The 27,821-nt window shown below is 33.5% G+C and overlaps 1 protein-coding gene across 8 annotated transcripts in view; it reads right to left on the bottom strand.

Annotated features, from left to right (window-relative positions):
• Positions 1 to 27,821, bottom strand: part of ASCC3 (activating signal cointegrator 1 complex subunit 3) — a 372,625-nt gene that overhangs the window by 56,655 nt on the left and 288,149 nt on the right. For 7 of the 8 annotated variants that reach the window (XM_005552273.4, XM_074037396.1, XM_005552272.4 and 4 more), the window contains 2 exons: positions 22,513 to 22,624; positions 22,200 to 22,334 (listed from right to left, as the gene is read on the bottom strand). In XM_005552273.4, the coding sequence (XP_005552330.3) occupies positions 22,200 to 22,334; positions 22,513 to 22,624 (247 nt within the window). Of the gene's footprint in view, positions 1 to 22,199; positions 22,335 to 22,512; positions 22,625 to 23,151; positions 23,247 to 27,821 lie in introns of all 8 variants that reach the window. The other variant, XR_012433590.1, reaches the window with a different exon arrangement.

Below are 27,821 nucleotides of genomic sequence, written 5' to 3'. Positions count from 1 at the left end.
CACACACACACACACACACACACGCATACACACACACATAATAGGCAGGCACATACTGTAGGCTAAGTTAACCTAGTTCCTCAATTTAGTTTGCATTTCCTTGGTGCTTTTAACATTGGAAAACAAAGTACATATATGTTGAGGGGTTATAAAGTACAGCTCTTAAGTTTAGTATGCATATATGGGGCTGATTCACTGGATATTAAACTTCTAGAGTGTGATAAGAAGATAAATCAGGTATATGTGCATTTCCAAATTCTCAAATATAGCAACCAACTACTTGTTTTATAAAATAAGACTGTTTACTCAGTGACTTAACTTTACCAATACATTGATGTGGTGGATATCTGTGGATTTTTGTCTTTGCCAAAAAGAAAAAAAAAAAAAAAAAAAAAAAAAAAAACCATTGCTTTGGTCTACAAATAGCAAAATTGCATTTAACAGGACTCTTATCAGCTCCATATTAATGAGCTCTCTAGCACTTTAATATATCCATAATGTGCTGATGTTTATATTGATAGCCTCAGGATTCTGAAAGAGCCTTAGAGGTCTTCTGAATCATCAAAGAAGTACATAAATGCACACACACACATATATTTTAACACGGTTCTAAATGTATTGTGTTAAAAATTCCTTGAATTCTGAAATCCATATATATGTAGAAACTTAATTAACAAAAATATTTTAAATCACTATCACATCATATTCTCAGTCCACGATTTATAAAAAAAGAAAAAACCTTGCTTTAAAGTTTCAGTCTGCTATCTCCCACGTCACTTCGGTGCGGGTCTCAAATGACAATTTATTCATCTTTTGTTTCTTTTCCCCAATTTTAGTTGTATTCACTGGTTATTCTGAGGTCTTAACTGATTCTTTCCTCTCTCTCTCTCTTTCTTTCCTTCTTCACTGGTTAAGAAAGTAAAAGTAGTTCCAGATCAAAAGCCTTTCTATGCTTTTAGTTCAGCAAAGCAATACTGTCAGCTCAGTCACTGATTCTGAGCTGTTCATTTGTTGATCTGTCAGAAAAAGATGACACCTGTTTGGCATTTATCTTACAAATTTATGACACTGTTTAATAAATAACAGAAAATATCTAAAAAGATCATATAAAAGACCTAAATTTAATAAGTTGAAGTGTACATAGAATAATTCTCTCTTACCAATAGAAATACTTGAAAACTGAGATTACAGTGCTTCCACCAAATTGCATTATTCTTCTGAGTTACACACAAAACAATGAATAGAATATAAGAAAGTATAACATTTTATGTAGCCAAGGAGGATGACATTTGGAAAATCCTTCTTATGCCTCAATTTCTTTTTAAAGCACAATGAGCGCTAACTTTCTGAAATAATCAAATTTCTGAGATATGCTTATATTCCATTGGACTGTCAGTTGGAAAACATTGTGAAATAAGTGGAATCCTTTTTCAGGAGAATGTAATGTTAAAACAAAATACAGATTTCTGAGTAATACTACTGTAATAAAGACCATTTCCATGTATTTTATTTAGTAGTAACAAAATTTTTCAGAAAACATTGTATGAGAATGAAGCATACCCATTTCTTTGGATTTAGAAATCAAAAGATATCACTGGAAATTCCTCTAGGCTTCTGTTATAAATATTATAATCCAGCATAAAAATATTCATTTTAGCCTTTTCATGGTGGGAAGACTACAGTCTGTTAAGAATTATTAATCAGTAGGTAGATTTTTTTCCTGAAGGAGCTTTTCAAAACTAGTCAGTTAATTAGTAAGTGATCCATTGTTTGACATGCATAAATACCTATTAGAGTATACATATAGGGCTGTATAAAAACAAACACTTTTTCCCACTGATTCCCTTTCAAGAAGTTAAGGTTATGCTTTGCTGGTTACAAATTATTTATTCTGAAAGAGAGATACCGGTCTTTATAGGAAAGTTTTCTAGTTTTTCTTTCTATTATAAATCATGCTGTGATGACCATTTGTGTGCATTTGTGTACATACATTTTGACAGCACACTTAATTCCTTTGGATCAATTCCTACAACTGCAATTAAAACAACAAGTTTCAAATCTTTTAGAAGCATAAAATAAAAATTTTGATAGATATCAAATTTTCAGGTCAGTAAAGACTATTTAGCAGTGTTTGGGAATGTCCAACTTACAGCGTTCTTATCATCAATGTGTATTATCCTTTTTGAATCCCCGACAATTTCATAGGCTAAAAAGGTTGACATTTTTTTTCAATTTCTAATTCCTTTATCAGTGAGAAGGTTGAGTGTTTTCTTCATATTTGTTAAAAATGAATTTCTTCTTTTGTAAGTTGTTACCAAATGACTTCTTTTCATTTTACCACTGGAGTGTTAGTGGCTATTTTTAAAATATTATGATTAAAAATTTTTAAATATTATCTATTTATCTTTCAGAATTATGACATATAGTAATGCTTTTAAAATTATATTTAAAGACATGCATATATTCTATATTTTTATGTAGGTAAATTTACCCATTTCCTTTTGCAATTTCTTCAACTCTTTTTTGTTTCTGATCTTCCCCTTTTAGAATTTTAAAAGGGGGAAGAATATAAAATTTTAACATTATGCTTGGCTTTAATACTTAATCTAGCTGAAGTTTCTTTTGGCATATAGTATAGAATTAGAATCTAACTTGAGTATTTTTCCAAAAAGTTATATGATTCACCTCCTACTTGTTGAATTAAACCATCCCTTAACCAATGACTTAAGATGTTTCCTTTTTATTTGGTTAGTGTTTCACATGGATGATAAGTGAGGTGGGTCTTGGACCAACGTGTACAAACTGTACTGGCTGTGGTGGGGAAGGAGGCATTCCTGGCACGTGGATTAGCATACGCTTTATGAGGGAGTAAAAGGGGGAAGAGCAGTTGAAGATGGGGGCTATTCTCACCCTGCCCTATGCTGAAGCCAGACTCAAAACAATCTGATATGTCAGGCTAAGGAATGCAAATTCATCTTGTAAGGTATTTTGATTAGAAGATAATAATGATACTTGTTCTATGTAGAGATGATTTATATGTTATAATACATTGACTTAAATTTGCTATCAATATTAAAGTATGATTACTAATGAAAGCTAGCAAGGGCAGATATCATATGGTAGGTAATGTACTAAGGCTTTATACATATTATTTTATTTAATCCTCCCCTTTATTTTATAGAGGAGCATGGATCTTAGAGAGGTTAAGTGACTAGTCCAAGGTCATACAGTTAGAAAATGGTGTAGTTATGCCTGTTTGATGCCAAAGCCCATGTTCTATTTTTTAATATTCAAAAAATTTCCTTGTTTTTAAGGTGTTTCACTATAATGTTTTTATTTTTCAGTTTTTACTGATGTATAATAGTTGTACATATTTATGGGGTACATGTGTTTTTTTTTTAATATGTGCATACAATGTAGAATCATCAACTCAGGGTAACTAGGCTATCTAAACATTCTAGGTCTTCTCTTCTAGCTATTTGAAATACACTATAAATTCTAGTTGATAATAGTCACTCTATTGAGTTACTGTACACTGGAACTTATCCCTTCTATCTAACTGTGTTTGCACCCATTAACCCACCTATCTTCATCCCCCATACTCCTGGCCTCTGGTAACTACTATTCTATTCCCTACCTTCATGAGATCAATTTCATTTTAGCTCTCATACATGACTGCAAACATGTAATACGTGTCTTTCTATGCTCAGCTTATTTCACTTAGCTTTCCAGTTTCATCCATTATAAAAGCCCATGTTCTTAATAACCAGAATTTCAGCATATTCCAGATATGCTGGTACCAGTTACACTTTCAAGACTGTTACTATCAAGCTATAATCACTTCTTAGACATAGGCCTGTTCCCTTCTTGAAAGCAGGAATCCTATCTTAATTATCATGGCTCCCCTTATACCTACTAGGTGCTATATAAATATACTTAGAAGGTCTATGTTTAAGAATTATATGTAGAATATTAATAGGTATAGAACAAATAATCTTCCAAATAGGAGAAAATGAAGGGCAAACAAGAGGAACTAACTAGGAAAGGTGGTCAAGAATAAGTTGTAGTAGAGGAAGGAAGAGATTACAAAAGTGTAGTACCTGTATAAAAGAATAAATGGACATTTATCCCTCATTAAAAACTAAAATGAAGTAATGCTTTGCACAACAAAAATGTTTATTCTTGAAAACCTATATTTTACAAATACTTAGATTTTAAATATGGTCCTTGCTGCCCAGTATCATATTAGATAATGTAATATTTGCCTAATTATTCAGGAAGATAAATACTAAACATCACAGTCCAACCAAATTAGAGTTGGCATTACTAAAGAACTAGATTAACTTGACCAGAGCTTTAACTGCATTTTTCCGATGAATATATGCCTAATAAAATGGCCAATTTGATTTGCCTGATTTTTCTCTCAGCCAGGTTTCCAATGGGTTCCCAACTGTTTTGCAAATTACTGCTCAGTCCCAAAAGAAAGAACATTTTTCTTACTAATACAGCTTCCTCATAGCTTTCAAGCCCAAGTTTCTAACTCAAAGAAGTGCTAATCCATTTGCAAAGCATGTTAGTGAAGGAGTAATCACATAATCATAATCAGTATTACTAATCATAATTACTTTATGATTTCTCCTAATTACTAAGTGGCTTAAAAAAAAATAAAAAGATGAGCACTCTTAGGAGCACAGACATTGGTCTGAAAGCCAGGATAATGTCACATTAAAGAGCCTTAGTGCTTTTTTATTTGGAGGTAGGATGATGTGGCAGTGAAGGTTAATTTTTTTACAGACTGTCATTCCCCTGTGGTAGTCTAAACCCCAGAGCCATGGCTTTTAGTAAAATATTAACCTGGGGAGAGAGGACGAAGGGAACAAGGGAGTAGGGCAGAGCAACCAAAGACAGAGAACTCAGAAAATGCCACTGAACGGGTAAGTATGAGAGAGGATGGATATGCTAATTTCTTTCACTATAGTTACCACTTTACTATATATCTCATAACATCATGTTGCAGACCTTAAATATACACATTGACATTTATTTTTTAAAATGCCTCTTAAGAGCAAAGATTACTTGGCAGCACAACAGTCACAAGACTGTGTACTTATTTTATTCCTTCAAGCCACTAATAATGAAATAAAATGTTTCTTAGTGAGTCCAATAGGGCTGCTCTTCTGACAGTCAGGGAGAGACTAAGTGTTCTGAATCCCTAAAAATGTAAAGGTGTCCAGAGTAAAGCAGCACTGAATGCAAAAGAAAAGCAAAATGTAAATAATAAACTTAAACCAAAACGCAGCAGAACACAAAACAAAAAACCTGTCTAGAGTAAGGTCAGATATGTTCCAACATGTGTTCCTTAAATATGTATAATGCCTTATAAACATATACATACTAATTATCTAATTACCTTATTGGATACACACAGTAACCCTGTGAAGATGTATAGGGTAGGCATAATCACACATTTTTTAATGAATAAAGAAATTGAGGCTTAGCGGGATTAAATAACTTGCCAGTTACCTAAAGAGGTTAAAATGGTCATGCTGAGATTCGAACCCATGTTTCTGAAATGCAAATACCCGTATTAAATCCACCATACTATGGCCACCTCAATGTATTAATGGCTTTTACCTACATTTACAGGTCATTCCCCACCTCCTCAGTTTCAGCTGACGACCTTGCTTCTTAGTTTATGAAAAAAATTGAAGCCATCAGAAGGGCATAACTTCATTATACCACTATCCAACAGCAACCTCCTTATATCTGTACTCCAACACTGTATCTTCTATTATGATGGATAAATTGTCCCTACTTGTACCTAAGGCCAATTCTTCCATTTATGCATTGATTGCCATTTATCTTTTGTTTTTTTTTTTAAGGACATTGCTCCTTCCTGTATTATCTCCCCACCCTGGAATCATTTCCATGAGCATATAAATATGCTGCAACAGCTTTAGAAAAAGAAAGAAAATTGATTCCATACCATCTCTGCCTCCCTAGCTCCATGTAAGGAAGGATACTCCTAGCTGTATTTGCTGTCTCTACTTTCTTAAAATTCATTCTCTCTTGAATCCTCTCAAATAAGTCTTTGGTCTTCAACCCTCCACTGAAATTACTCATTAAAGACACCTAGGATCTCCATCTTATCAATTGAAAGAATATTCTCAGCTCCCATCTAACTCTGTATCTCAACAGTCTTTAACTCAGTTAATCACCATCCTCTTCTTGTTTTTTTAGTGACTAGAAAATAGGAAAATTTTTATTTAAAAATTAAAATAGCTTTTAAATTATTTTAAAATATCATTTACTTATTGAAAATATCAAACTATAAACCCATAATCAAGAAAAAAATATTTAAAATTCTACCACTCAGAGATGATCTGTGTTAATATACTGGTGTACATTCATCTAAATATTTTCTTATGCATATGTATGCATAGTAATATATATGGCTATATATATGGCTCAAGCTACATATACTATTTGTACCTTAATTTTTTTTCCTTTCACTAAACAATATGTTGTGGATGGCATTCCATGACTAGAGGTATAGGTATACATCACTGGATTAATGGTTGCACAGTATTTCATTGCATAGATGTACCTTAATTTTAATTAATTAATTTTCAACTTCTAGATTCAGTGGGTACATACGCAGGTTTGTTACCTGGTATACTTGTGATGCTGAGGTTTGGGGTATGAATGATTCTATCACCCAACTACTGAACATAGTACCTAACAATTAGTTTTACAACCCTTGTCCCTCTCCCTCTTCCCCTCTAGCAGTCTCCAGTGTCTACAGTCAACTTTTTGTCCATGAGTACCCAATGTTTAGCTCCCACTTATAGGTGAGAACATGTGGTATTTGTTTTTCTGTTCTTGTGTTAATTTGCTTAGGATAATACTGCATCCATGTTGCTGCAAAGGACATGATTTCATTCTTTTTTTTTTTTCTGTGGCTGTGTAGTATTCCATGGTGTATATGTACCACATTTTCTTTATCCAATCCACTGTTCATGGGCACTTAGGTTGATTCAATGTCTTTGCTACTGTGAGAATGCTGAGATAAACATGTCAGTGCATGTGTCTTTTGGTAGAAGAATTTGTTTTCTTTTGGATCCCCAGTAATGGGATTGCTGAGTTGAATAGTAGTTGTTTCTAGTTCTTTGAGAAATTTCTCTCCACAGTGGCTGAACTAATTTATATTCCCACCAACAGTTTATAAGCATTCCCTTTTCCCCACATCCTTGCCAACATCTGTTTTTTGACTTTTAATAATAGCCTTTCTGGGCCAGGCGCAGTGGCGCATACCCATAAACTTAGCACTTTGGGAGGCTGCGGTGGGAGGATCACCTGAGGTCAGGAGTTCGAGACCAGCCTGTCCAACATGGTGAAACCCCATCTAAACTAAAACTACAAAAATTAGCCAGGCATGGTGGTGGGTGCTGTAATCCCAGCTACTAGGGAGGCTGAGGCAGGAGAATCGCTTGGACCCCGGAGGCAGAGATGGCAGTGAGCAGAGATCATGCCACTGCACTCTAGCCTGGGTGACAAAGTGAGACTCTGTCTCAAAAACAAACAAACAAACAAACAAACAAAAAAACAAACAAGCCATTCTGACTGGTATGATAGTATCTCATTGTGGTTTTGATTTGCATTTCTCTGATTAGTGATGTGGAGCATTTTTTCATGTTTGCTGGTTTCTTGTATGTCTTCTTTTGAGAAGTGTCTGTTCATGTCTTCTACCCATTTTTAAACAGAGTTGTTTGGTTTTTTTTTCTTCTTCTTCAATTGCTTAAGATCCTTATAGATTCTGGATATTAGACCTTTGTTGGGCACATAATTTGTGAATATTTTCTGTAGGTTGTCTGTTTGGTCTTTTAATAGTTTCTTTTGCTGTGCAGAAGCTCTTTAAGTCTCATTTGACATTGTTGCAATTGCTTTGGAGGACTCAGTCATAAATTATTTCTTTCTTTTTTCTTTTTTTTTTTTTTTGAGATGGAGTCTCGCTCTGTCACCCAGGTTGGAGTGCAGTGGCACAATCTCGGCTTACTGCAAGCTCCTCCTCCCAGGTTCATGCCATTCTCCTGCCTCAGCCTCCCGAGTAACTGGGACTATAGGCACCCGCCACCACACCCAGCTAATTTTTTTGTATTTTTAGTAGAGACAGGGTTTCACTGTGTTAGCCAGGATGGTCTCAATCTTCTGACCTTGCGATCCACCCATCTTGGCCTACTCATAAATTACTTCTTAAGGCTGATGTCCAGAATGGTGTTCCCTAGGTTTTCTTCTAGGATTCTTATAGTTTGAGGTCTTAAATTTAAGTCTTTAACCCACCTAGAGCTAATTTTTGTATATGGTGAAAGGTAGGAGTCCAGTTTCATTCTTCTGCATATGGGCTAGCCAGTTTATTGAATAGAGAGTCCTTTCTGTATTGCTTATTTTTGTCAACTTTCTTGAAGATTGGGTGACTGCAGGTGTGTGGCTTTATTTCTGGGCTCTCTATTCTGTTCCACAGGTTTATGTGTCTGTTTTTGTATGAGTACCATGCTGTTTTGGTTACTATAACCTTTTAATATAGCTTGAAGTCAGGTAATGTGATGCCTCTGGCTTTGTTCTTTTTGTTTAGAATTGCTTTGGCTATTTGTGCTCTTTTTTGGTTCCACATGAATTTTAAAATATGTTTTCCCAATTCTGTGAAAAATGACATTGGTAGTTTGACAGGAATAGCATTAAATCTGTAGATTGCTTTGGGCCATATGGTTAATGACATTGATTCTTGCAATCTATGAGTATGGAATGTTTTCCCATTTGTTTGTGTTAATCTATGTTACCTTTTAACAGTATTTTGAAGTTCTCCTCATAGAGATCTTTCACCTCCTTGGTTAGATGTATTCCTAGGTATTTAATTTTGTTGCAGCTATTGTAAATAGGATTTCATTCTTCATTTGGCTCTCAGATTGAACATTACTGGTGTAGAGAAATGTTACTGATTTTTGTACACTGAATTTGTATCCTGGAACCTTGCTAAAATCTTTTGTTGGTTTTAGTATTCTTTTGGTGACGTCTTTAGGGTTTTCTAAGTATATAATCATATTATCACCAAAAAGAGATAGTTTGACTTCGTATTTTCCTATTTGGACACCTTTTATTTCTTTCTCTTGTCTGATTGCTCTGGCTACCACTTCGAGGACTGTGTTAAATAGGAATGGTGAGAATGGCATCCTTACCTTGTTCCAGTTCTCAAGGGGAATGATTCCAGTTTAAGTTCGGCATGATGTTGGCTGTGGGTTTGTCATATTATTTTGAGCTATGTTCCTTTGATACCTAGTTTGAGACCATCCCCTTCTTGAGATACTTTTTTCCACCTGGTTTCCAGGACATTGCACTCTCTTGGATGTTTTCCTTTTTGCTTGTTGTTCCTCACTCCTAGTTTTCTTTGTTGTCACACCTTCTCCTCCTTCTCTCCCCAATGTCTACATACTAGCATTCTCAAGAGCTCAACTTTTAGACCTCTGGTCAATACTGACTGCCCAGATGATCTCAACCAATTCCATGACTTTGAAACTTGGAAAAGAATCCATATGCCTGTCACAGTCCCCCCATTCCCCAAGACAAACACACACTCTGCTCTTTACTCATTGCTTTTCACCTCAATTAATGGTATTCTCTCTCAGCAAATTGTTCAGGCCCAAACCTAGATAGCATCTTCCATTCTCTACTTATAATCAATCAATCATTAATTCCTGTTGGCTCAACCTTTAAAATATCCTGGGTTTGACTACTACTCACCATTTCAACCTCTAACCACTCTATCCAAGCCACCATCTTCTCTCATGTGGACTCTCTCCAACAGCCAGTTCTCCATAAAAAAGCAAGAATGATCTTTTTCACTATCAATAACATCACATCACTCACCGGATCAAAATCCCACCAATGGCTCCACTGAACACTTAGGATAAAAATCAACACTCCTTACTATGGCCCTAGATGACATCACCTCTGTCTCCTAGGTCCTCTCAGTGTGCACTCCACTTTAAGCATACTGGCTTTTCTGCTGTTCTTTGAAATTTCTAAGCAGCTCCTGCTTCCTTTGCATTTGGCTTTTCCTTCTACCCAGGATTTCTTCCCCAAGGCTTTCTCATGATTTATTCCTTCATGTTATTCAGTTCTTTGTTCAAATATCATCTTCTCAGAATGGCTTTCCTTTACCATCGTAAACCATCCTATTAATAAGAGCATCCTCTAATTATCTTCTGATTATTACCATGTTTTCCCTGCATCTACCACTTATATTCACCTGAAATTACATGTGTGTTTATTCTTGGCCAACTCCACTATAACTGTAAGGTCCATGAGTGGTGGAACCATTAGCTCTGTTTTCTGCTGTATGGCTGGAATATATGTGCTCAATAAATATTATTATTAAATAATAGCTAATATTTACTGATTACTGCAAATAAGCAAATAATCGTTCTATACACTTCACCTATATAAACTAATGCAATCATTCCAATAACCTCATGAGGAAACTGAGGCTCAGAGGGTAAGTACCATTGTCCAAAGTCTAGAAAGTGGCAGAGATAGTATTTGAAATTGTTCAGGTTTCATTTCAGAACCCAGGCTCATAATAACTAAGCTTACATGATCAGAATTATAACTTTAGTGAATTGACTAGATGATAGATGAGCTAATATGCAAAATTTTCTTCACAACAGGTTTGTTTTGTAACTTTGTGGAATATGGGAGTCAGTGAAAGCCAGAGTTATCACCCACAGGCAAAAACTCTTTTATAATGTAACATTATAATGTGAAAAGCTAATGTGATGTGGCAATATACACAAATACTTGTGATATCACAAAAGATACAGCTCTGCAATCTTTCTGCACATGGACTATTGACTCTTACAAGACTTGTGAGAAAATGATCAGGAGATATAAATCTCTATATAGACTATGCTCTAGATTGAATATTTGTGTCCCCTGCCCCACATTAATATGTTAAACCTGAACTCCCAGTGTGATGGTGTTTGGACATGGGGGCTTTGGGGAGGGGGTGATTAGGTCATGAAAGTAGAACTCTCATGAATAGGGTTAGTGCCCTTATAAAGGAGACTCCAGAGAAATCTCTCACCACTTCTGCCATGTTAGGGCACAACTAGAAGATGGCCATCTATGCACCAGGAGACAGGCCCTCACCAAACACTGAATCTGCTGATTCCTTGATTTGGTACTTCATAGTCTCTAGAACGGTGAGAAATAAATATCTATTATTAAAGCTACCTATTCTATGGTATTTTTGTTTGTAGCAGTCTGAATGCACCAAGACAGGCTAAATAATAGCTAAGGTATGAGGACTACTGGTGGTCTGATAACAATCAATGAAAAGGGAATAGGGCACAGGGAAACACTGTCAGGAATAACAAACTAAGAAAGGGTAACCGTCCACTTTTCAATTTAAAAAACTTATAAAAGTAGTATTATATATAAAACAAGATTCAATAAAGCAAGGAGATAAACACAATGACCTGTTTTTAAACACATTAGGATATACTTCATAATAAATAATTAACAAAAAATTTTGTTCTAATCTGTGTTAACATACCTGTTTACAATACCCCTCATCATGAAGGGGTATTTTCTATGATTATTTTTTCCTTTTACAATTCTGTGTTTCCAAAATAACATAATATTGTAGGACTCTGCTTATAGTGGGTTGGATTGAATGCTGGCATGCTTAATTTTTCTTTTTCTCTTGTTACATAAAAGTGATACTGAAACATATTCAGATGGCCTTAAATATTGGAAATGATCACTCCTATTTAACTACTGAGCTGCTTTCCGATGATAAAAAGTAGGATGATATGACTTTTAGTTTAAACAGCATTTTGGTATTATTTGTACTGAGAAGACATTTGGGGCATGAATCATGAATCTTTTGGAAACAGTTCTAATCACCATTATTCATGGAGGAAGGAGGTCATATTGATTTCTGAATTACCCCATCTGCTGAACCGAAGAGACCCTGACAACTTCAGAGTACTTAAACTTTATTGGGATGAAATTAGAAACATTTAAGCAGAAGCCAATTTCTAGCATATGAAAATTAGATTTTAATATTCTTAATTCAATATTAAAGTTTCCATATTTTCCACTTATTTAAAAAATCTGAAAAATGCTCTACTTACTCAAAGTAGAGTGAGAGGTGGTTAAAATTTGGGGAAGACATTTTATTTCCAGTAGGATAATATGTTTCAGTGTTATTTTTATTTCTCCAACATGATGCATGTGTAATGACAATTCTAAGTAGTTATTATATCACTAAGTTAAGCAGAGAGTTACTATCGATAATAAAAAAAAATTTCAAAAACAGATTAATAATAATTTATTTTGCCAAATAATTCCTAATAAGATTCTCTGGAAAGTAAAATACCATGGAAGTTTTATAAATATGACTTAATTTAATTTATATAAACCCAACCAAGATTATGTTTGCGATTTAAAAATGTTTAGTTGGAGTACCCTTTGTAAATGTTCTTATGTGCCCCCGGGAGCTTGGTGTTCCAATCTTGCCCATAGGACAGGCTGGTAACTCTTTGGGGGAGGACAATGTCAGCAACTCTTTTAGACTTGAATGCTGTAGGTAGAACTAAACACTTGCCATGCTTAGATAAAGCTATATTGAGCAGCAATGGCACACAGAGATAGATACAAGCTTATGCCTTTGTTTTCATTAAGCTTTTAGGGCTCTAGTATAAATCTTCTTAAAAAATACGGATCTGTCTCTGTTTCTCTGGTATTCCCCAAATGCACTGAGTATTGGATAGAATACATAGCAAATTTTAATAAATGACAAGCTAAAAGTATCTTTTACAGATAGCTTTGGCAGAGAAATTTATGGGTGCAACCTTTTTATGTACCTTACTTTGTAAATTTAGATAAAAGAGCAAAATAAGATGTAAAAAGAAGGAAAAAAGAAAAGTACAAAACAGAAATGGGAAACGAGACAGGACATTCAAAAGGTTGCCAGGAGATACAAATTCTAACACTGCCCTTTCCCTGTTGGGAGCTGAGTTTTTATATTATTTTTCCATAGTAGTTGTGTCATCTTGGGCAAGGTTAGGCCATTTTCTTTTTTAATGAGACAGTTAAACTGGTAGATAATAAAAGAAATATATTTTGTTATCTAAATACATTTCTTCAATAACTAAAACTCATTCCTAAATCTAAACTCATTTCCTATTTAATCACCAACATTTGGAATCCTGGTAATTGATTCTTAATCTTAATCTGTGGGACAATTTAGGAAATCAAAAGTAATTAAGAAAAACAAAAAAAGAACAAAAATTTAAAACAGGACAAATTCCAGACAGTATTACACATACATTTTATGCTTATTGGAACATAACAGCTTAAAAACCTATAACCTACTAAATCACAATAGATATATTTGAGATTGAGGACTTCTATCGGGAAAATATCTCATTTCTCTATATTAAAGAAAGCTTGTAAGTGCAGAAGGTTAGAAGTTAAGAAATAATGGAGAACATGGAAGGTCTCAAGGGAAAGAGACCAAGAGAAGTAGAAAGATACCTTTTTTCAAGACAGTTGCCATCTGTGCCTCTCCAAAAGATGCCAGGCAGCTTCCCAGCCTGAGAGTTAGGGAAGCTCTTCTCGCAAACCCTGGAAGATATCCCATTAGGTTTCCCCACTAAGAAGATAAAGAGTAGCAGATGGGATCCTGTGATTGTCAGGAGGTTATTTGGAAATGGAAGGCCATGAGGTTGGTGGTGTTCACTGTTATTCAGTTAACCTTCCTTTCTTTCATTTTTCCTTTAATAAACTCTTTAACTTTTTTTTACATGCTAGGTTCCCTACCAATGCTATTCATAACTGGCTTGTCCTTTTTATTTAGTTTTAAATTTCTCCCTTATAAAAACATTCTTGCTTATTTTTTCAACCTTATATGTTTATGAAAGATATTTTTGCAATTTTTCCTACAAAACAATTTGTAGTTGTGCCGCAAACATGATAAAATTCAAATATTAAAGATGTTATATTACTGAAAATATTCTATATACAGGCAGAGCAAAGAATCAGCGTGCTTTTGAAGAGAACAGTACAGAGAACTGCTAAACCTGGACATTTATTGACACATAAAAATCCTATTGTTCTGGTACTTTTCTAAATTTGGAATAGTTATATTTACATTTAGACATGAAACTCATTCTTTTAGTCAATATCCAAGCTTGTGTGAAAATAAGAATTTCACTACTTTTAATTAAATATTTGATATATAAATAAAATCTCATTTCATGTTGTCATAAGTACCATAACAACCAACTGTATGTTATACAAATTAACTGAAAATTATTGAGACATAAAACATGTGGGGCATATTTTGTTTTCTTTCAAAATTATCAATATTATAGCAAGCATATTCTGAAAAATATGTTCAAACAAATTTTCCCTAACTTTGAAGCTTTTCATTTCTCTTCCTGTTTTAAAATAGGCTACCTTCTAAAAGTCCACAGAACATATCAGATCATGATCCTGGTTTGCCACGATGACAGGCACTCTCTACTCTGGACTTCGGATTTCAGTGCCAACATCATTAAGAGATTCTTCAAATTACTTTCAAAATGTCCTTTTCCCTCAGGATTTTTACTTATATCTAATTAGACTACTTACTCCATACCATGTAATCCCTGTTGCTAAAACTGCTAAATGCTTCAATAACTAGGAGGAGGGCATCAATGGAGCAAGACAGATGTAATGTCACTGGTTAACAGTAGAGGTGTGAAGCAGCTGCCTTAATTACGAAGCTTATTAATTCATGGTGTTAGAAAAAACTTGGCAAGGGTTCTTATAAAATACCTAACGTTTTCCAAAATAGCATCAGATTGTTTAAAACTTAAAATAATGTCTTCAATAAAAAAAAGCTGAAATAATTATTTTGTTAGTAATTAAGATCTGTATTTAATACTTATGATTCTAGTTACAAGGTCATACATAATTTTAAAAGTAACTCTGGTTCTTTATTTTTAAGAAGTATATATCTTACATGTCAATGCTTTAAAAATTTTTTACAGCTGGAATGAAATAATAGGATAAAGATAGAGTATGTCTAGAAGAGGAAATAAAGCATAGGGAAAAGTTCTAAGGAGTTACTTTCTATAGAAGCTATAACAACTTAATCTCATTAAAATTCAATTTCATTATTTACATATTAACACTTAACTTGAAGGACTATTTGATGCTTATAAATAATGTATATAAAGTGCCTAGCATGTAGTGGGTTCTCAATAAAAAGTAATTAACATTTTTTAATGGCTATATGGAAAAGACGGGATTTAAATAAATGGGCTTCTATTGTAGAAGGAGATTAGTGAAGAGAAATAGTTTCAATAGAATCTTTGCTTTACACCCAGACTAGAGTATTTTACTATCATTTAAAGACGACAATATCTAAAAACCTAAGCCAGAATCAGCTAAGCTTCTAGGAAAGAAGAATAAATAAAAATGGAAGTCTCAAAAGAGATGTTACAGGAGATAAAAAATGAGTGGAAGTGTATTTCCTTTCTCAACTGTTGACTGGAATAGTTTCATATAATGGAATAATAATCAACAGAAATTAGTATCTGCAAGTACTAACAGACTGCCACAATTTTCTTTTTTTTTAAAAAAGCACACAATACTCTGAAGAATAAAAACATTCCTAAAGTATCTAGAGCTCCAACAGAAAAAATTCATGCACATGCCAGGCAGGTCCAATCCTGATCCCTGCTGTGTTAAAAAAAAAAAAAAAAAAAAAATTCACCTATCATACCAAATATGACAGTCACAATTCCATTTTCTATTTTAGTTCTTCAGTAACTTTTAATAAATTTATTCCATCTCTTTTTGAATCTATAAATTTTTGGCCTATGTTATATCCGTCAATTGAAGTAATAAATCCTCTGAGTTCATTTCTTGCAAGATCAGATGGAACTTCCTACTAACTGTGAAAAAGTTACTGTTTTCAAGATCCAAAGAGGGCCTCTATTCATGATTTCAATTTTGGTCCCATTGATTCAAAGCCTTTGCCTCTCTAGACCAAAGTGCTCTAATCACATGTCTTCTAACATTTGAGTAGCTCATTTTGGACACATTCAGACTTTCTCTGATGTCCTTTTGATCTGAGGCCACCGGAAATGTATATAGCAAGTCTTCTCCATATGGACGATTAACATAACTATTTCCTGTTTTGTTTTTAGATATTCTTTTTGATAATGGGCAACATCTGCTGTCATCCTTAGAGCATCACACTGAGCTGATGATTTCAGTCAGTAGCAACACCAAAGTGCAAGTGTCTTTCATGGTTTACTACCATTGTCCATAATTTATCTGTGTATGACCACACACACACCTACTCACCCACACACATACAAACACACACACACTCACACATACACATAGGAAGTTTGCCACTAATGTTCATTGTTCTGTATCTTGCCCCTAGAAAGTGCCTTATACATTGTAGACACACAATAAATATATTTTTGATGAATCAATATATAGTCTGTGGGCAGAATAGTGAACAACGAAACTGAGTATGAAAAAATGGAGAGTAATACTTAAAGGTAAGTTATTCAAGATATGCACACTGAAATATATTCTTAAAAATTTTTTTAGACAATTTCCTTTAGCTTAGCTCTATACTATTTGGAAAAATTCAGTTTCATCTGCAAACTGAGAAACTGTCTGTTGCCTCCATTCTTTGGTCAAAGGGTGATATTGTCAATATGATATCATTCTGAAAACTACCAGGCTGACCCCAACCATTCTACATATAAAGAAAAAGAACATAAAAGGCGAGAATTCAAAGGATAACATATAAACAGATATAACATATAGAATTTTTACCAATCCTGACAATCTTCTGTTAATCAATTAAGTAATTAATTAAACTTTAATTTTAGGTTCAAGGTTACATGACCAAGTTTGCTACACAGGTAAATTGTGTGTTGTGGTGGTTTGGGGTACAGATTATTTTGTCACCCAGGTAATAAGCATAGTACTCAATAGGTAGTTTTTGGATCCTCTCCCTCCTCCCAGCTTCCACACTCAAGTAGGCCCTTATGTCTGTTGTTCCCTTCTTCGTGTCCATGTATTCTCAATGTTTAGCTCCCATTTATAAGTGAGAATATGTGGTATTTGGTTTTCTATTCCTGTGTGTCACATAGGATTATGGCTTCCAACTCCATCCATGTTTCTGCAAAGAATATGATTTCATTCTTTTTTTATGGCTGCATAGTTTTCCATGGTATGTATGTACCACATTTTCTTTATCCAGTCTACTGTTGATGGGCATTTAGGTTGATTCCATGACTTTGATATTGTGAATAGTACTGCGATAAACATATGCGTGCATGTGTCTTTATGGAAGAACAATTTTTATTCCTTTGGGTATATACCTAATAATGGATTGCTGGGTTAAGGGGTAGTTCTGTTTTAAGTTCTTTGAGAAATCTACACACCGCTTTCCACAATGGCTGAACTAATTTACATTTCTATTAGCAATGCATTTTGAGAAATCGCCACACTGCTTTCTACAATGGCTGAACTAATTTACATTTCTACTAGCAGTGTATACATGATGCCTTTTCTCTGCATCCTCACCAGCATCTGTTATTTTTTGACTTTTAAAATAACAGTCATTCTGACTGGTGTGAGATGGTATCTCATTGTGGTTTTGGTTTGCATTTTTCTAATAATTAGTGATGTTGAGCATTTTTTTCATATGCTTATTGGCCACATGTATATCGTCTTTTAAAAAGTATCTGTTCATGTCCTTTGCCCACTTTTTAATGGGGTTGTTTGTTTTTTTGCTTAATTTGTTTAAGTTCCTTACAGATTCTGAATATTAGACCTTTGTCAGAGGAATAGTTTGCAAATATTTTCTCCCATTCTGTAGGCTGTCTGTTTACTCTACTGATAGTTTGTTTTCTTATGTAGAAGCTCTTTAGTTTAATGTGGTCTCATTTGTCAACTTTTGTTTTTGTTGCAACTGCTTTTGGCATCTTTTTCATCAAATCTTTGCCAGGGCCTATGTCCAGAATGGTATTTCCTAGGTTATCTTCCAGAGTTTTTGTAGTTTTAGGTTTCACATTCAAGTCTTTAATCCATCTTGAGTTGACTTTTGTATTTGGGTAAGGAAGGGGTCCTATTTCAATCTTCTGCATATGGCTAGGCAATTATCCCAGCACCACTTATTGAATAGGGAGTCTTTTTTCTCATTCTTTTTGCTGACAATTAGATGGTTGTAGGTACGTGGCTTCACTTCTGGGCTCTCTATTCTGTTCCATCAGTCTATGTCCGTTTTTGTGCTAGCACCATGCTGTTTTGGTTACTGTAGCCTTGTAGTATAGTTTGAAGTCAGGTAACATGATATCTCTAGCTTGGTTCCTTTTGTTTAGGATTGCCTTGGCTATTCAAGCTCTTTTTTGGATCCATATAAAATTTGAATAGTCTTTCCTAATTCTGTGAAGAATGTCATTGGTAGTTTGTTAGAGATAGCACTGAATGTATAAATTGCTTTGGGCAGTATGGCCATTTTAACAATATTGATTCTTCCTATCTATGAATATGAAATGTTTTTCCATTTGTTTGTGTCAACTCTGATTGTTTTTGAGCAGTGTTTTGTAATTCTCATTATAGAGATTTCTCATCTCTTTGGTCAGATGTATTTCTAGGCATTTTATTCTTTTAGTCGCTATTGTGAATGGGATTGCATTCTTGACTTGGCTCTCAGCTTGAATGTTTTTGGTGTGTAGAAATTCTACTGATTTGTGTATATTGATTTTGTATTCTGGAAATTCTAATTCTTATTTCAGACAAGTTAATAGTAATATGCAAAATGACCATATAAAGGGTAAGAATTCCAACTCATTTTTTAAAAAAGAGAAAACCATATAGCTCAGTACAAGATTATAAATACTTATATTCTCTAAAGGAAGAAAAGGTCTAAAAGAGGGTACCATCAGTTAGGACTAGATACCATCAAGAGACTATCACTTGAAACTATGTTTTGAGGATAATAGGAGAGAAATAATAGGTTTATATATTTAGAAATGTTTGGTAAGAGTGAATTCATGTTTTAATATTCTTTTTTAACCAATTTATGATTACCTTTTAGCTTATTTTTTGTGCCCACAATCATCACAATGCAATATATTCAGAGGACCCAAAAGAAAAATCTTAATGAACCTAATTTCTATATGTTATTAATACCCCAAAATCCTGAAAACCAAAAGACAAATTTAATGGGTAGCTTAAGAAATAAGAAAACTTTATTCACTAATAAAATTTAAGAAAATATTATGGAAAGTTCAAAGTAATACTCAAAAAAATAGAAGTATTTCAGTTGTAATGTTATCAGAAATACTAAAAATTTAAAAACTAAAGATTAAAAGTGACTTTAGAAACATCAATGAATATATCTTAGTAAAAGGAAGCATTAATAATGAATGTTACATGAGTGAATTGTACAAAAACATGATATGACTTTAAGTATTAAGATAACAAAAGCAATGACAATGGAAACAGATCTTTGAAACACTAATGTTATCCCCACAGTTTTCCTCATCTTCTTATGCTTTTATCATCCTGTTCCCTACTGCTTCTGTCTCACTACTAGTTCCTCCTTATTTTAAAACCACAATGACATTAATATGCATTTTTGGAGGCAAAAGTAGGGGGGATACTGAGGTTTTGTGAGTCATTTGGTAGTCTTTTCATGGTTAAAAAAAAGTCATTTAAAGAAACTTAAGAACGATTTCTGGAAATTACAACATAATTTTACAATCTTGCTGTATTATTTAGGATTTTTGCTGGTAGTTACACATAGTGTTTGCTAGTGAACAAAGAATAATTCCTAGGCAAGAAATTAAGAAAACAGTGTGATACCTACATATCTTCTTGTCAATGTGAGTCCTATGGTTCTTCATTCAGAATGAACCCTCATTGAGATAATAGAGACTGAGACAATATCTAGTGCAAGCCGAGAGCTCCTTGGACTAAACACCACGAGAGAAGAAGATATTCTTGCTGTGGAAATTTTTATGGGGTAGACCATATCATATCTATATAAATATTCCACTATATAGCTTTCCTTACACATATTTTCAGATGGTTCCATTTATTCGGTTATTGACAGGATGGGAACAGACCTTTTGTGTAAAAGGTAAAATAAATTCAGAACTGACTTTATTTTAACAAAATATATAACAAAAATATACCAACAGATTAGCATAACTGGTTTCATATAGTGTAATGCCAGAAAGAAACATGCTGCTGACAGGATGGGAACAGACCTTTCGTGATCAATGCCTTTTCAAAGAGAAGACTAAAGCAAATGTTTAATTTCCCTGGGATTTTAAGGTTTTTTTTGGCTTTTTTAGTGGAGTAAACAGGGGTACAGAATGTAGTAGGCATATGATTCTCACAAACTTCCTTTACAGCGTATATCTAGTTTTAACTTGTTACTTTGTACCTCCCACCTCAATGCCTTCCATCTAACTGTGTGCGTGTGTGTGTGTGTGTGTGTGTGTGTGTGTGTGTGTGTGTGTGTGTATGTGTATGACTTGAGAGGCAGTATAGTAGGATGGTTTCAGGGCCCATATTCTGGGGCTACACTGCGAACTACTCACTTTGGACAAGATGGTTAACCTTTAAAATGGGAAAAATGATGGGATGTTATTAATATCAAATGAGTGGTTGTTGTGAGGATTAAATGTTTATTAAAGTTCTTAATGTCTAGTGCGTAAAAACTGCTCAAAGGTGTTAGCTGTTATTATACGTTTCCAAGGCAGAAAAGTATGCTTAAATATGAGATTAGATAAATACGAAATAAATTATAGTCTTAAATCTAACAGATACTAAGAGGCATGCCCAAATTTATTAACCATTATTTTGCTGCCTGTGCTAACAGTCTCTCCCCAAGAGAAATCCTACCTTTTTGAATCTTTGGCTAGAAGCTGATAAAAATATCATTCTTAAGGATCTAAAAAAGTCTTTATACTTTGTACTCTTCCATCAGAAATAAATTTTTGAGTTAAAAAACAATATTTTTCGGTAGCTACCTCATATACTTTAGTCCTCTATGCTTTTCTACACAGCAAATAGAAAACTGATTACTACAGGATCCATCTATCCTTCCATCTGTTCATCAATTCATTAATAAATATTTTCAAACTCACTAAAATGTACATGGCACTATGCTGGGCACAAAATTTACGAACTATTTTCTTGGAGGGGAAAAAACTGAGAAATTTAAAACCTGTGAATAGGATACTGAAGCTTATTGAGAATGATAAAGCAATAGAAGAGGAAGGAAAAAAGTTACTCAGGGAACTACCATAGAATCAATGAATTTATAACAGAAGGACTTTAAAGACAGAATGGTCCAATTGTTCTTAACTTTTTAAAAAAGCACCAACACATCTGAAGGATAAGATAACAGTCAGAATATATGAATATCCTAACTAATATGTTAACAAAGATTTGTGGTAAATTATTACACTTAAAATCAACAAAGTGAAGAAAAGCCAGAAGGATACATTATGTAGAAAGAAAGGTAGACAAGATGCTTCTAATATCAATTTCTTAGCTATTTGGCAAAAAAAGGAAAAATGAACAAAGTATAGTTTTTTACCATGTGATATAACTGTGGTCATTTTTTTGGTAAGGGTGTTTGTGGGGATGGGGGATAAACAGCTGTACTGACATTAATTCTAAGAACTTAATTGTGTGGATGCTTATGAAAGAAACTTCAGTAGCATCACAGATAAGTATTCAACAGGAACTATCCAAAAAAGCAATAAGAAAAGTTTTCAATCATAATTCAAAGAGGCTACTATATTTAAGGATAGGGTGATGACTTGCCTTGCTCAGGACAATCCGGTTTACATCTACTATCCTGGCTTAAATATTAATAGGGCCTCACTCTACACTCAGAAGGGTCCAAATTTTGATGATATATTATGTGGTCACCTTATCTATGGGCATCTTAGTCTACATGTGTTGCTTTGTAGTGACCCTGTTTAACAGAGGAAAGGGCTTTATAAATGGTTTCTGTTAAATTTCAAGACAAACTAGGTGGCAAAACTTTAAGCCCTAAATTAAAAGAGAAGATACGAAATATATGAAAAACTCACACTTAGAATTGAAAGCAATTCTTCAGTACCGCATTCAGGCTTCAAGCGGTCCTTGAACATTTTAACCGTTTGATGCTTCAAATAGTAATAGGAGGCAATTCGGCCATAAGTTAGAGGTTCAATGCTGCGATTATCCTATTTCAAAAGAATAACAAATGAAGAGTACATGAAAGTAGGTATCTTTATAAAATTAGTAATTCAGACAGCTGCTTTTGAAACAATTTTGTTAAAAATTTTGATAGTATTAGAAGCAAAAGACCTGTTAAAAAGCTGGGCAATCTTTTCAATTAGAATGCATATGACTAAGTCGTACCTCTCCAATTTCAATACAGTGGGAAAGTTCCAATTCAATCAGGGACTTCTCAATCAGATGGGACAGAAACTTGTTCACAGAATCATGGCTCACATCACCCAAATTGTAGTAGCTAGAAAACAAGCAAGGTTATTATTTGTTTCAAGATATTTTCTACTAAAACTATCACCTCAGTTTCACAGGCTACATATAAATATAATCCCCTTTTATTATAAAACCTATCCTCAGTAACTTCACAAAACTCACAGAAATATTAATCTTGGGTGGTAGATGACTAAATTTAGGCAATTTATTCAATTATTGTTCCCCTAGTACTTAGGGAATAAATGACATCCTAATGACTAGAAGGGACATCAGCAGGGTAAAAATAAAGCGTTCTAACCAAACCTCAATACAGGAAAAATACGTAAGTCCAGCTCTGTATATTTTCCAAGCAAAAAGCCTAAAGACATACATTTCACCTGATTGTGCCTCCCTGCAACACTGAGAAGTTCTTGGCAAAACCCTACGGCCACTAGGGATCTGTGCCTGGAAATAGACCTGAAGAGCAAGGGACTACACCCACAATCTTGGCAGTTCCCTAATTCCTACTAGGTGAACCCTGTATCCTAGTCATAATGAGTAATTTATATGCCCTACCTCGCTTTTCCCCATCCACATCAAAGAATGGCAGTGGAAAGTAGTCTTAGAGAACAGGTTCTCATCCGTAAGACCCCATCATGATGGTTTTATATCTGTATAGGATAATGAAGGGAATATTCATAGTCTGGGAAAAGGGTGCTAACAATTTCAAATGGGAGAGGACTAAAGAAAGCCACAACTTGAGAGCAATGGAGAATACTATCTAGATGACAATTTTTGTGATATTTTTCATTCTTCAAAGGAAGAGACTTGGGGTCAGTAAATTATATAAAAAAAATTAAAAATACACAAAGCAGGACTAATAATGTCAGGACATATTTTCATTAGAAAGAAAAGTTAGTGCAAATGGCTAGGTACACCCAAATACGAGAGGCTCCATTACATAAAAATTATTATAGTAAGGCACTATTGGAATTTATTTGGGAAAATACCTTCCATTAAAAAGGAATAGTTACTTTAATTTTATCTATCTAAAAGTTACTGTTTTTTCTAGAAAAGCTCTTGGCATGGACCAAAATAAAGCAATATTAATCAATTAAGAGATAAGTAAGTACTAAACCTAGTGCTGTCATTAATTTAAACAAAATGTTCAAATTTACGTATAACTATGGAAGTGAAAAACCAAAATTATTAACCACTATAAAATATTTCTTTTCTTTTGGAAAATGACTAAGGAGGAGTATTTAGTTAGAATAATGTCTTCTGCTTTAGAGGTGAAAATAAAAATTCTGGACATTCAAGCCATATAAAAGATACAAATATCCAAAGTCATTCCAAATTTTTAAAATATTTTTTCTCTTTCATTGTTTCCCAAGAAATGAAATTCATCAGTCAAACTTTCTGCAACATAAGTGCTTACTTTGTATTTCACATTCTTTTGGCTTGCTAAGTCTGTAAATTTTCCAATACCATTTTTAGCTGTCAGGACTAATACATAACTGATAAAGTTATTTCTAAATTGAAAACACTAGTAAAAATGTGCCCAGGATACTAAGTAGTACGATTTGTAGAGTAAGAATCAAACTATTCTTTTTTTAAACCAAATCTGTCTGCCTTGATCTTGGAACAAACAATTCTTTATGTAACTGACATTACAGAAAGAAGGTATTTTGAAAATATTACCGTGAAATACAAAAAAACTAAAATTCTACTTTTATCTATACATTTACTAGGTCATTAGAAAACTAATGGATGCTGTTACTGATTACCATAAGCCATTGTCCTATATATAACTGGGATGCCAACTTTATTATTTTATGCTTTAATGAATAAATTTGGTACATTTACAAATAACACTTAAAACTATCAATGAAAAAAACTTACCTTGAAAAAAATTACAGGTTCTTTTAAATATTTATCTTATTTTATTTGCTGTATTTGCTTTAATTTGTTTAATATGTTTACAAAATATATTTCAATGGATTAATATCCCGCCTAAAGTCTGTTTATTTAAGTGTATTGGGACTTTTTAAAGACAAATTTGTGGTTTTCATCCAGATAAAATACAGTCAGAGTAAATAATTGCTTAAACATTTAAAGTACATTGCCAAAAAAAAAGAAAAATCAACCTAAATGATGTTTCTGAGATTACAACAAATTATATGATGACTCCACTAAAATATTACTCATAATCTAACTTGCTAAAAGTTCACATTTCTTTGTGCAGAAAACATACACATTTCATTGTTATTTATTCTTAATACAGGTTTTTTTTTCTAAATGTGGTTACCAACATTCTTATTGACTTGCATAACAGAAGAAATACAAAATTCAATTCAAGTAAATTGAACTTCACTGATCTTTACCAAATACTATTCTTTGTCAATATTTGGACTGAGGTTCTAAGGGCATTTAAAATATCTTCAAATCCTTATAAAAGTAAGGTATTGTTACATCTAAATTAGATATACAATTTGTGAAACACTGTAAAATAATTTAAATGTAAATGAAGTTTTTTAGGTTACATAAAATTCTGGGAGTTAATATAAGGGATAGATTACAGATTTATATGATCTCTATTAGTAGCATAACGTAGCCTTTACTTCTATGAGGTGAACTTTTTTTTAGTTACCGTGCAACTTCTAGACTGAACAATTATAAGCATTTAGCTTAAAACATTACATGTCATTAATTTTAATAATAACTTTACTAACTTGAAAAAGCATGCAACAGCTAAGTAAAAAGGTCTGTTTTTATATTGCACTCTCCACAGTACAAAATTTGTAATTTACTGGTTATTTAAACACAAACATTTCACAACTGTTTAATTATGGGTAAAGGATAAAATGTAGTTTCATGTTCACTGCATTGAATCATCAAGTCATTATCTTCTCTTTGCCATAAACAGACAGCCTACCTTTTTGTCAGCATGTTATTTCATTTATTTCACAGAGAAACCCAGTTTCACAATAATTGACTTGTCAGAAGCTCTAATTTATGAGACTGAGCTCTGTAAGATTTCTCTATATTGGACTCAACCTGCACACAAGCAGGGTTGAATATTTACAATGCTGTTAACAGGTGCTGAGTTGTTTAATGATTCTAATAGCCAGAAGCGTACTGAGAAAGCCAGCGGGATCACAATTACAGGCTGTTTGAACACAACAATTACTAGTCCCCTGAGAGGTGTGAAAGTCAAAGGCAGTTTGATACTGACAGCATCTAGCACATGGGCTACACAAGCTAACTTCTATTAGCAGTCCATTGGGAAAAAGTAGTAACAAACCTCTCCCTATCATAAAAATTTACAAAGTTCATAAAATTTAAAGAATCAAAAACTAAAAAACTTTTCAACAATTACCTTTAAAAGATCTTATCAAAGGACAAACAAGAATACTACATAAGAAATCTCAAGTTACTTTTTCAAATCTTAATACTGATGAAATTTCACCAGTTGAGAATGAAAGAGGTTTTATATTAATGTAAAACATAGATAAAGTTACACCAAATGGTTTGGATTTAATGTGAATAGTGGCAGCCATTTCCTGTTTGGTTTATGTAAACCTGGCCAGATATCTTGCTGGGAAATTTTTCATCAGTATTGAAATGCTGCTGCTATAACTGTCAGTAGTGGGAAGTCATTTGTTACAGCACCATGTTTTTTTATGTTCAGATTATGCAGCAATAATAATGACACAAATAGCGAAAGTGGTTGCAGGAACAGCTGAAACTACCACAACATTTTTGCCCCAGATATATTTAAAAGCTTTCTCAGGGGAAGACAGAGTAAAACTGAACATACAAATTGAATCCAGAACTGAATTTGGAATATATTATATTTTATGAAAGCACCAGTACATGTGTTTATATTCATTTGAACAAGTTAATGTGTGCCTATGTTATATATATATATGTGTCTATATCTATTAACATAATTATCTTTATATGCATATATATTTGCATATATACATAATATACACAAACAAGAATATAAATAGACATACAGTGACCAACTCAGGAACAGTGGTTGAAATCTTTGTCAATACAAGTTTTACTTTTGGTGTGCTGTGGTGAGGACTTTATAGTAGTATGATTAACTGAAGGGAGCTGGAATATGAGGTCGTAGTTCCTTACCTATATATGACTATATTATAAAAATGGTCTTTCTTTTCTATTTTTAAGTAAACCTCAGTCTCTTTGTTACACACACATGCATGCATACATATTCTTCCTTCCCAAGAAAAGTTAAATCTCAATTTATGGTCCTGGATGAAAAGGAATATTAAGGAAAAATTAAAACTACACATAAGTTTTTCATTTGAGACAATTAATTTAGCATTTAAAAAAATTTTATCAGATCTAAAAATAAGTGGGAAAAATTTACCAGTTTCCTATGCCTTGGTTTGCTTCCAGCTTTTGGGAAAAGTGATTTTAACATAGACAATAATAAAAAGATACAAGCAAGGGCCAATGACGAGAATGTGGAGAAAAGGGAATCCTTGTACATTGCTGCTAAGAATGTACATTATTAGCACAGCCTCTTTGGAAAACAGTATGGAAGTTCCTAAAAATCTAAAAATAGATCTAGCATATGATACAGCAATCCCAGTTCTGGGTATACGCCCAAAGGAATTGAAATCAGTATGTTGAAGAGACGTCTGAACTCCTATGTTCATTGCAGCATTATTCACAGTAGCCAAGATATGGAAACAACATAAAGTGCCCATCAATGGATATTCGAATGGATTTGAAAAATATGGTACATATATACACAACTGAATACTTAAAAAAAGAAGGAAATTCTATATTAGTCACAACACAGATGAATCTATAGGGGGAGGAATCTAGAGGGCGTTATGCCTAGTGAAATAAGGTAGGTAGTATGGAAAGACAAATACTGTATGATCTCACTTATATGTAGAATCTAAAAAAGTCAAACTCATAGAAGTACAGAGTAGAATGTCAGTTATTAGAGGTCATGCGGGTTGGGAAGGCCATGCAAGCAAAGGGGCAACTGGTCAAAGGGCATAAAGTTTCAGTTAGACAGGAGGAATAAGTTCTGGTGATGCACTGCACAGCATGGTAACTATCGTTAATAATAACGTATTGTGTAATCCAAAATTACTAAAAAGAGTAGATTTAAAATGTTCTTGCTACAAAGAAATGATAAGCATGTGAGGTGATCAATATGTTAATTAGCCTGATTTGTTCATTTCACAATATATACA

The sequence above is a fragment of the Macaca fascicularis genome, chromosome 4 (assembly GCF_037993035.2).
Source record: "Macaca fascicularis isolate 582-1 chromosome 4, T2T-MFA8v1.1".
In the NCBI taxonomy this organism is placed as follows: Eukaryota; Metazoa; Chordata; class Mammalia; order Primates; family Cercopithecidae; genus Macaca; species Macaca fascicularis.
The sequence above is the reverse complement of the archived record's forward strand: the minus strand, read 5'-3'. Positions and strand labels throughout refer to the sequence as shown.